Source organism: Lycium ferocissimum, chromosome 8 (assembly GCF_029784015.1).
Source record: "Lycium ferocissimum isolate CSIRO_LF1 chromosome 8, AGI_CSIRO_Lferr_CH_V1, whole genome shotgun sequence".
In the NCBI taxonomy this organism is placed as follows: domain Eukaryota; kingdom Viridiplantae; phylum Streptophyta; class Magnoliopsida; order Solanales; family Solanaceae; genus Lycium; species Lycium ferocissimum.
In genome coordinates, this window is record NC_081349.1 from 9079817 (window position 1) to 9090582 (window position 10766).

At 41.6% G+C, this 10766-nt stretch overlaps 1 protein-coding gene across 2 annotated transcripts; it reads left to right on the plus strand.

Moving 5' to 3' along the window:
* The first annotated feature begins 524 nt into the window (after positions 1–524).
* Positions 525–6340, plus strand: LOC132066600 (uncharacterized). 2 transcript variants are annotated; one of them, XR_009416870.1, is made up of 3 exons: positions 525–1252; positions 5347–5418; positions 6068–6340. XR_009416870.1 is itself a non-coding variant. In XM_059459882.1 (2 exons), exons 1-2 carry the CDS (start codon positions 526–528, stop codon positions 6097–6099), a joined length of 759 nt encoding a protein of 252 aa, XP_059315865.1. In that variant the 5' UTR covers position 525; the 3' UTR covers positions 6100–6340. The 2 variants fall into 2 exon arrangements, 1 of the variants encoding a protein (XP_059315865.1); XM_059459882.1 differs by lacking the exon at positions 5347–5418.
* The last annotated feature ends 4426 nt before the right edge of the window (positions 6341–10766 follow it).

Genomic DNA, 10766 nt, shown 5'->3' on the forward strand with positions numbered 1-10766 from the left:
ACTAGGACTCGACTCCTCAGCCGGAAGTTGTGAATGGAGTCAACCGAGTTACGTCGAGAGATGGTTGAACACTCCACGCACCAGTTACCACCGGATTATTGAATGTGTTGGAGGCATTGGCGCCTCATGGTGGAATTCCAGGTCCTCGAGCTAATTCACAAGTACAAGTTCAAGTTCGGTTGAATGTTGCGGCTAATCAGACGAGTTGGCCCTTGACGAGGTTGTCCAGTCTGATCCAAGGAGTTTAAGATTTCATGGATCTTAAGCCACCGAGTTTGATGCTTCTCCACCAACAAACCTCGAAGTTCATTGATCGTTGTGAAAAGATATTGACTACGTTGGGGCTAAAGGAGACTCGTGGTGTGGAATTTGCCACTTTCTTATTCTCAGGGTCTGCAGAGTCTTGGTGGATTTTGATTCAAAGAGGTAGACAAGCAGGGTTACCACCTATTACTTGGTCGGGTTTATTCCATTAAGCAAGCAAGATGACATGAGGCGTCGGTTCAATAATGCCGACGGGGAACTATGACCGTTACAGAATATGAGGCCAAGTTTACAGATTTATCCAGGTATGTACCTTATTTGGTAGAGGATCCGAGAGAGAAGGTGAGACGATTTGTGGATGGACTTGAGCATTGCTATCGTGGTCCTGTAGTACGAGATATGCGATATGGTACCTATTCAGATGTAGTTGACACTGCTCTCCGTTACGAGTCCTATCTAGAGATGGACAAAGTTGAGCGTGAAAGCAAAAAGTCACGTAACACGGGTGGGTTTAGTGGTGCTCCATATGAGGGCAAGAGTGGTTTTTATCGTGGGCAGTCCAGATCTACTCAGTCAGAATCAGTGGTGCAATCTTCTAGTGGTTATTCAGCTAGACAGGGCCAGCGGCGGATGCGGAGGAAGGGTAATAGCTCATATCGGTCGGGTTATCATCCGAGGTGTTCTAAGCTTGGTAGAAATCACGGTGGTCGTTGCTTTGGGGCGGATGGGGCTTGTTTTACTTGTGGTGAAAAGGGGCATATTGCTAAATACTGTCCTAAAGGAAGTTCTGGTGCTAGTCGAGCTACTACACAGCCGCAGGGAACTACGACAGCTACACAGGGTCAGATTCAGCCAGCTAGGACCGCTCCACAGGGTGTTCGTGGACAGGGACGACAGGGTGCACAGGTTTCTCAGGAAGGGGGAGGACCGTCGAGATTCTTTGCTATGACTAGACAGGATGTCGAGGCATCTAATGCAGTAGTCACAGGTATTATTACTATTGGTTCTCATGGTGCATATGCTCTTATTGATCCCGGTTCTACGTATTCGTATGTATCTCCTTCTTTTGCTATATTCTTAGAACGAGGAGTTGAGTCTATTAATGTGCCATATGTAGTAGAAACCCCAGTGGGGGAGAGTATATTTTTGGATAGAGTTTATAGAGATTGTGTGATATCTGTTCAGGGCAGGGACACCGTAGTTGATCTATGTGTGTTACCGATGTCCGCTTTCGATGTGATTATGGGCATGGATTGGTTGGCATCATGTTATGCATCGGTTGATTGCTATGCTAAGCTTATACGTTTTAATTTTCCTGGAGAAACTTTAGTGTGGAAAGGCATGACTCTTGTGACTCAAGGAAAAATAATATCTTATGTGAAGGCACGCCGAATGATTAACCATGGGTGTTTGGATTTTATTGCCACCGTTCATGATACTCGAGTGGAGAGTGTTACTATTGATAGTGTCCCTGTTGTTTGCGAATTTGCAGATGTTTTTCCTGAAGATTTACCCGGCCTACGCCCGATGAGAGAAATCGAGTTCAGCATTGATTTAGTTCCAGGGACTCAACCTATCTCTATTCCTCCATATCGTATGGCTCCAGTGGCGAGTTGAGAGAAGGCGAAGGCTCAACTCCAAGAGCTACTTGATAAGGGGTTCATTAGGTCTAGTGTATCGCCTTGGGGTGCACTGTGTTATTTGTGAAGAAGAAAGATGGCACGATGAGAATGTGCATTGACTACGAACGGCGAACAAGGCGACTATCAAGAATAAGTATCCATTGCCTCGTATTGATGATTTGTTTGATCGGTACGCAGGGTGCTACTTATTTTCCAAAATCGACTTGAGATCGGGTTATCATCGGTGAGAATCAAGGCCGACGACATCTCCCGAGACGACTTTTCGGACAAGATACGGGCACTTCGAATTTTTGGTGATGTCATTCGGGCTGACTAATTCCCCCGCAGCATTTATGGACCTCATGAACAGGGTATTTAAGCCATACTTAGATCATTTTGTGATTGTGTTCATTGATGATATTTTGGTCTACTCTCGGAGTGAGGCTGAGCATGGACAACACTTGAGAATTGTGCTACAGACACTTAAGGAACGAAAGCTTTATGCCAAGTTCTCAAAATGTGAGTTCTGGTTGAGCACAGTTTCCTTTTTAGGACACGTGGTGTCCCGAGATGGGATTCAAGTTGATCCAAAGAAAATTGAAGCAGTTCGAGATTGGCCTCAACCTACTACTCCCACAGAGATACGCAGTTTCATGGGACTAGCTGGATATTACAGAAGGTTTGTGGCGGGTTTCTCGAAGATAGCTGCTCCATTGACACGTTTAACTCAAAAAGGTGTGGTATTCCAGTGGTCAGATGAATGTTCAGAAAGCTTTCAGAAATTAAAGACTGCATTGACTACGGCTCTGATTTTGACCTTACCCTGCGATGAGGGTGGTTTCACCATTTATTGTGATACATCTCGAGTCGGGTTGGGTTGTGTCTTGATGCGAAATGGTAAAGTGGTAGCTTATGCGTCTCGACTTGACTAAAGAAATATGAGAAGAATTATCCAACTCATGACTTAGAATTGGCCGCAGTAGTATTTGCACTCAAGATCTGGCGTCACTATCTTTATGGTGAGCCGTGTGAAATCTATATTTATCACAAGAGTTTGCAATACATATTCAAGCAAAGAGATTTGAATTTGAGACAGTGACGGTGGTTAGAGTTACTTAAAGATTATGATCTTACTATTTTGTATCATCCTGGTAAGGCGAATGTGGTGGCAGACGCCTTGAGTAGAAAAGTCTATGGGCGGCTTGACCCGATTTACTGCTGAAGAATGACCTATGGCTAAGGATATTCAGGCATTAGCCAACTGCGGAGTTCGGATTGATCATACAGTACAGGGCAGGTTACTTGCAGTTATGGTGGCACAATCGTCCTTAGTGGGGCAAGTCAAGGCTTGCCAATATGAAGATCCCCGTCTTGCTAGACTGCGAGATCGAGTGCAAAATGGGGGCGTTAAGTCATTCTCTATTGATGGCAAAGGCGTGTTACGTTGTCATGGTAGACTGTGTATTCCTATGGTGGGTGATGTGAAGCAACTAATTCTTGAAGAGGCTCATAGCTCGCGATACTCCATCCACCCAGGTGCTACGAAGATGTACCAAGACTTGCGTGGATTATATTGGTGGAAAGGTATGAAGGCTGATATTTTGAAACATGTGACAAGTTGCTTAAATTGTCAGCAGGTCAAATATGAATATCAAAAACCCGGCGGAGTAATGCAAAACTTGATTATCCCAGAGTGGAAGTGGGAAAGGATTACGATGGATTTCGTAGTTGGTTTGCCGAATACTTTCAAGAAACATGACTCAGTCTGGGTGATTGTGGATAGACTCACCAAATCTGCTCATTTTATACCAGTTCGGGTTACTCATACCGCAAAGCAGTTAGCAAATATTTACCTCCGTGAGATAGTACGACTTCATGGTGTGCCTATTTCTATAATATCGATCGAGGTGCACAATTCTACTGCTGAGTTTTGGAAGTCTTTTCAAAAGTCGTTGGGTTCACAAGTCGAGTTGAGTACAGCTTTTCATCCACAAATTGATAGACAGTCTGAGCGAGTTATTCAGATTTTAGAGGACATGCTTAGAGCTTGCGCGATTGATTTTGGTGGCCATTGGGACGATCAGTTGCCTTTGGCAGAGTTTGCTTATAATAACAGCTACCAATCGAGTATACAGATGGCGCCGTTTGAGGCTCTTTATGGTCGCAGGTGTCGTTCACCAGTTGGATGGTTCGAACCGGGCGAAGCACAACTATTAGGTCCAGATTTGGTTCAGCAAGCCTTGGAAAAAGTTGCATTGATACGAGAACGGCTTCGGACAGCACAAAGCAGACAAAAGTCCTATGCAGATAAGAAAGTACGTGATGTGGAGTTCACGAAGGGGGAAAAAGTCTTTCTAAAAGTATCCCCTATGAAAGGAGTTATGAGATTTGGTCGGAAAGGTAAGTTAAGTCCTAGATACATTGGTCCTTATGAGATTTTGGATCGAATTGGGTTGGTGGCATATAGACTTGCTTTACCTCCGAGATTGTCTGCTGTTCATCCTGTATTTCACGTGTCTATGCTAAGACGATATGTTGGTAATGATAGCCATAAGATTCAGCCAGAGGATGTGGAGCTCGATGAAAATTTGACTTATGAGGAGGGTCCGATATCTATTCTTGATAGGCAAGTGCGACAATTGAGGTCAAAGAAGGTAGTTTCAGTCAAAGTGTTGTGGCGTAATCATCCAACCGAGGAGGCTACTTGGGAGTCTGAGGCGGATATGCGAGATAAATATCCTCATTTATTTGACGAGACAGGTATGATCTAGATCCGTTCGAGGACGAACGTTATTTTAAGTGATGGAGAATGTAATAACCCATATATTTTTTTTTTTAGGCTTAGTTGGTAATTTAAATAAAAGAAGGAAATCAAAAGAAAAAAAAATAGAAAAGAAGTAATTTAGTGGGCCAAGCCCAAAAAGGAAAAGGACAAAAAAAACAAATATAAAGGATTCAACATAAGACATGAAAGAGGAAAAAGAAAGCTGAAGTGAAAAAAAAAAAAAAAAAAAAACGAGAGAAGGGAAAAACCGGTAAAAGAAAGAAAAGAGAGGGAGAAAAAGAGAAGAAAAGAGAGGAGAAAAATAAGAACTTTCACTCCAAATCATCAAGGTAATTACTCTAGTCTTTTATTTAAGTTTATTACATAATTAGGGGGTGAATTTTTATGATGAAAACATGGGGATATTTTGAGGAATTGAGAAAGTTTAGCTCTAGGGTTCTTCAACCAAAATCATTGATTTGAAAGGGCAAATAGCGTCGGATTTTAGACTTCTATATATCGTTGGAATCCTCTCGTTAAGGCCTTTCCGAAAACATAAGTCTTGTCGGGTTTTGAACACATTGACCAGAGGGCGTTTTCGTCCTTTAAAATTTGACTTTAACCGTTTAAGCCTCTAAAAATATAGAAGTGATTTACCCTAAGGGTTTTGACCATTCTAAATCCATTTTTGTGTAGTTTGAGGCAATACGGAGACTCGAGAACACAGTTTTGATTTATTGGGAAGTGTGCTTGAATTGTGAATTTGAGGTAAGTGAGACTTTAAGCTTTGGGTACTTGCTTTTCAAAACCCGTTTTAAAAATATGTTTTCTCGCCGGTCCATGTGTTGGGGCGAGCGTGTGCTTAGCGTAGATCGGTGGTCCTTAAGGCCAACCGCATATACTTTATTTTCAAATAATCCAAAACTCTCTTTATAAATTGTTTTGTGATGTGATATAGCTGTGAGCCATGATATTGGGGCATTGTGTATGCTTCCCTTAGCATTGTGTATGCTTCTTGATTATATTGGGGCATTGTGTATGCTTCCCTTAGCATTGTGTATGCTTCTTGATGATATTGGGGCATTGTGTATGCTTCCCTTAGCATTGTGTATGCTTCCAGACATATTTGGCACATTGTGTATGTTGCCGTGGATTCATAGTATTGACTAATTTTTTAACTGCCACTTTTGACGGTTCGTAGTGTAAATTGTGTTGAGATATATAATATATTTGATAAACAGTGGTTTGGACCTTGGTTGCTATTATATAATGATATATTCATGTGCATAATATTTTTGTGCTTGTTGTGTGTTTGTATTTTCTAACACTTATTCCGGGGGTATTTGAAGTGGCGGGTCGAGAATCTTACTCGGTTATATTTATGTATAACTCACTCCTTACCTGCATGTCCATGCAGATACTGTCGTTGAGAACGAGGCTGGTAATTGAAGACTTCGTGAGTGGATTCTGTTGCTGAGGTGAGCCACCGCATTGTTCGTGGAGGCAGCCATTTCAGCTTTATCTAGTTTATTTCTAGTTATTTCTTTTATTTTGGGTTTACATGCCCGACACTCAAACTCATGTAACTCTATTAGATGCTCCATGGTTTTAGCATGGGATGTGGGCTAGAGATTCTTTTTATCTTAGCGTTGGTTGGTTTTCATAAATCGATTATGGATTTGGTTGGCGACTATTTCGCATTTTTATCATTAATAACGTTATTGGACCTGCACTTATTTTCTTTTAGTGCTTTGTAAATGATTAAGAGTATGATATATGGTTCGCCTGGCGGGTGGTGTTTGCTGGGTGCCAATCACGTCTAGGGGGTATTTTGGGACGTGACATATAGGGTCTACAAGGATCTGATTTTGGTGATAAATGAACCCAAGGTCATGCCCCTTTTATTTATAATCAAGAAACAAGTCTCCATCGCCTTAAATAGATGGTTCCGTAGTTTTTCCATGGCTCATAACTTACTCCTTACTTCTCCAAATTGCAATCTACCTGTTGCATTTGAAAGAAGACTCATTGAACTTCAATTTACATAGATTATGCATTCCATAAATCCTCGTATTCTAGGAGATATACCTCTCTCAAGTTGACCCAAATTTCCTATCCAAAATTCTGTCAAGTTTTTTCAAAATTTTAATAAACTTAATTTCTTTGATTCGCTTGATCCCAAAACCTTTAGACACTTTCCAAAACTATAAGGGTTCCATGACCTCTCTGAGCTTACGTTAGTTTACTTACGATGCTAAAGACGCAAAAATTTTCGAGGTGTAACACTATGCGCTTTCATCATCAATTTTTTGTCGGAGGCCATCAATATCAGGGACACATAAGCGTCCTTGCAATCGCAAAACATCGACATCGGTACCCGCAGTGAATGAAGTGTACTCACCCTTTTCCACTCCATCTCGCAGCTTCACCAGAATCTTCATATTGCTTGGACTTAATTCTCTCCACAATAGCACATCATGCTTGCGTAATTCCCACTAACTCCCCATTTTCAGTTCTTCAAGTCGGACTCCAAGACTAGCAAGTCTTCGAATTTCTCTGCCCATCGGCATATCCCGAGCACACAAATATGCTAACGCGCCTCTAGATTTTTGGCTCAAAGCATCAGCAACAACATTCGCTTTACCAGGTGATACAAGATGTTCAAGTTGTAATCTTTTAACAATTCTAATCACCTTCTCTGTCAGAGATTCAACTCTCGCTGCTTGAAGATATATTACAAACTTTTGTGATTAGTGAAGACATCACAGTACTCGCCAAACAAGTAGTGATGCCAAATCTTCAAAGCGAAGACCACAATAACCAATTCCAAATCATGAGTCGGGTAATTCTTCTCATGCTTCTTCAACTGTCGCGAAGCATAGGCGATCATCTTACTATTCTGCATCAACACACAACCCAACTCAATTTCGAAAGCATCACAATAAACTAATAACCACCAAACCCTGAAGGTGGAGTCAAAACAGGAGCCGAAGTTAATCTCATCTTAAGCTCCAGAAAGCTCTTTTCACAGGTTTCACACCATTGGAATTTAGCAGGCTTCTGCATCAATTTCTTTAGTGGTGCGGCTATAGATGAGAAACCTTCCACAAACTTCCGATAGCAGTTTGCCAAACCCAAGAAGTTACGAATATCTGTTGCACTTGTGGGCCTCAGACAGTTCTAGACTGGCGAAATTTTCTAAGGGTCAAATTTAATACCTTCGTTAGACACCACATGGTCTAAGAAAGCCACAGAGTTAAGCCAGAACTCACACTTAGAAAATTTTGTATACAACTTGTTCTCCTCAAGCGTTGTTAGGGTTATTATCATGTGATCTGCATGTTCCTCATAACTCTTTGAATACACAATAATATCATCAACGAAGACAATAATATAACAATCCAGAAAAGATTTGAACACACGATTCATCAGGTCCATAAATGCAGTAGGGGAATTTGTTAGGCCAAAGGACATCACTAGAAATTCAAAGTGTCCATAACGAGTATGAAAAGCTGTTTTTGGAATTTCCCGTTCCTTTATTTTTAGCTGATGATACCTAGACCTCAAGTTAATCTTTGAAAAGAACTTAGAACCCTGAAGTTGGTCGAACAGATCATCTATCCTAGGCAAAGGATAGTTATTCTTAATGGTCACCTTATTAAGTTGACGATAGTCAACACATATTCTAAGAGAACCATCCTTGTTTCTGACGAATAGGACTGAAGCACCCAAGGTGAGGTACTTTGTCGAATAAAGCCTTTATCCAAAAAGTCCTTCAATTGGTCTTTCAATTCTCATAGTCTGCTGGAGCCATACGATACGATTGAATAAAGATAGGTTGAGTATCGGGAATAACATCGATCCCAAAATCAATAGCTCAATCAGGTGGAATACCTAGAAGATCTTCTGGAAACACTTCAGGCTATTCATTAAATATAGGGATAGATGCAAATTCAGGTACTATGGCTTGAGTGTCATTGACAGCAACCAGATGATAAATACACCCTTCCGAGATCATTTTATGAGCCTTAAGATAAGAAATAAACCTACCTCGAGGCTTAGCAATTTCACCTTTCCACACAATAACTGGTTCATTAGGGAATTCAAAATGAACTAATTTATGTAGGCAATCAACATTTGCATAACACTCAGACATCCAGTCCATCCCCATAATCATATCAAAATCTACCGTCTCTAGTTTGAACAAGTCAGCTATAGTCTCACGACCTTTAATTACAAGCCACAGTTCTTATAAACTCTAGAAGCAATAACGGGAATACCAACAGGGGTATCCAAAGAGAAGGGTTCTAACAATAGTTCGGGCTCCACCCTAAAATCAAGAGCAAAATATGGTGTTACATATAAGAGATTCAAACCTGGATCAATCAACGAATACGCATCAAAAGAGCAAATAGAATACCTGTGACCACGACGCATAGAGAAACCGCCCCGGCTTTCCTACGAGTCAAACCATAAAGTCAGGCTTGTCCCCTATTAGCATTGTTAGCACTAGTCCCAGTACCATGAGCATTAGAAGTGTTATTAGCATTACCAGCAGCAAGATTCTTAGTAGCAACAGGAGCAGGTGAAGAATTTCCCTGGCCAGAAGAGTTGGCCATTTCACGCAGCCATTTCATATGCTCCCTCTTGATATGACCCCATATACCATAATGATGACAAACACGACCCTCCCAACTAGATGAATGTCTGCTGCTACCTTGCGAGAATCTGTTCTGGTTGTTGTTTCTCTGACCTTGTTTACCAGAGGGAACACTGGCACTAGAATAAGCGCCAAACTGAGCAGGCACAGAATACCTTTTTCTCTACCCTCCATTATGCGAGCCACTGAAACCACCCGTAGATCGGGCCTTCTTACTCTGTTCCCTTTCTAATTTCTCTTCACCAATTCTCTTTTTGTTCAGCAAACCCAACCAAAGATGAAAATATATAAGTAGGAGACATAGCAGCAGCAACACATGTTGACTTGATACGTGGTACTAAACCACACACAAATAGGGTCAACTTGTGCTTTTCAGTCGGAATCATATACATTGCATACCTCGCCAGACAGGTAAGCTTCAAACTATACTCACGAACAGACATGGTGCCCTACTCATGCTTCTCAAACTTAGTAGCCATAGCAAATCGCTCCTCATCAGACAAGAACCTCTCCATAAATGCTTTCTCAAATTCAGCTCAAGTAGGAGTTGGAGCATCATTACCCTGCTCAGTCTCTCACAATTCGAACCAAGTCTGACTAACATCTTTTAATTGGTAGGCCGCGAATTCCACGACTTCAGAACTATGGGCACTCAGTACCCGCAGAGCCTTGAAAGTCTCATCAATAAAGTATTGAGGATCATCATCTTCCCGTGAAGCAAAAAACTTGGGCGGTCAGCCCAAAAAGTTCTGAAGTCTTCCTCCACCCCCAAGTGTCAGATCCGCACCCCCGCATTGCTGTTGGGCTGCAATAAGGGTAGTAAACATCTGGATCGCATTCTACATCGACCCATTATCGGCTACGCCTGCAACAGAGGCAGCTATAGCAGGTAGTGGTGCTTGGTTCCCATTACCTTTTTCAACCCCAGTAGTTGTCTCAGTAGTGGTGCGATTAGTGATCCTAGCAGCTCATCCGCCAGATGATGAATCTAAAGCACCATTATTCCCTTAGTTAGCAGCTCCCGCACGAGTCAAAGCCATTTCTGTGTGGCACGAATTAACAAACACGTCAGAATGATCCTAGAGATCAGTTCAAGCTCCATAGCACAATATAGAATCAAGAAGAATGAGAAACACCTATAAATGTCATGGTAGTCTTTTGATCATGCAGGAGACAAGGCTACACAAGAAAGGCTTGATGTGCCGCGATATTATGACACATCTAATGCTTTTTAACTCTAAGTTTTACTTATTTTTGAGTAAGTTTGTGTTAGTTTGATGTGTTTTGTGTGTTGTGCAGGTATTTCAAAGTTAGAATGCTCGGTAAGTGAAAAAAAGGAAATCAAATGTTCTGTACTGGTGTGCACTAAGTAGACCGTCAACGGTCCGTCGTTTTGGTCTTAGAATTGGAGAGTTCCCGGTAAGGAAGATCGCACGCAAATGGGAAAATTGATGGG

Coding starts and splice junctions, on each gene's coding strand:
- LOC132066600 (XM_059459882.1), top strand. CDS start 526: ATGACCGTTACAGAATATGAGGCCAAGTTTACAGATTTATCCAGGTAT. Junction 1,253..6,067: donor ATCTAATGCAGTAGTCACAG/GTATTATTACTA, acceptor ATGTCCATGCAG/ATACTGTCGTTGAGAACGAG.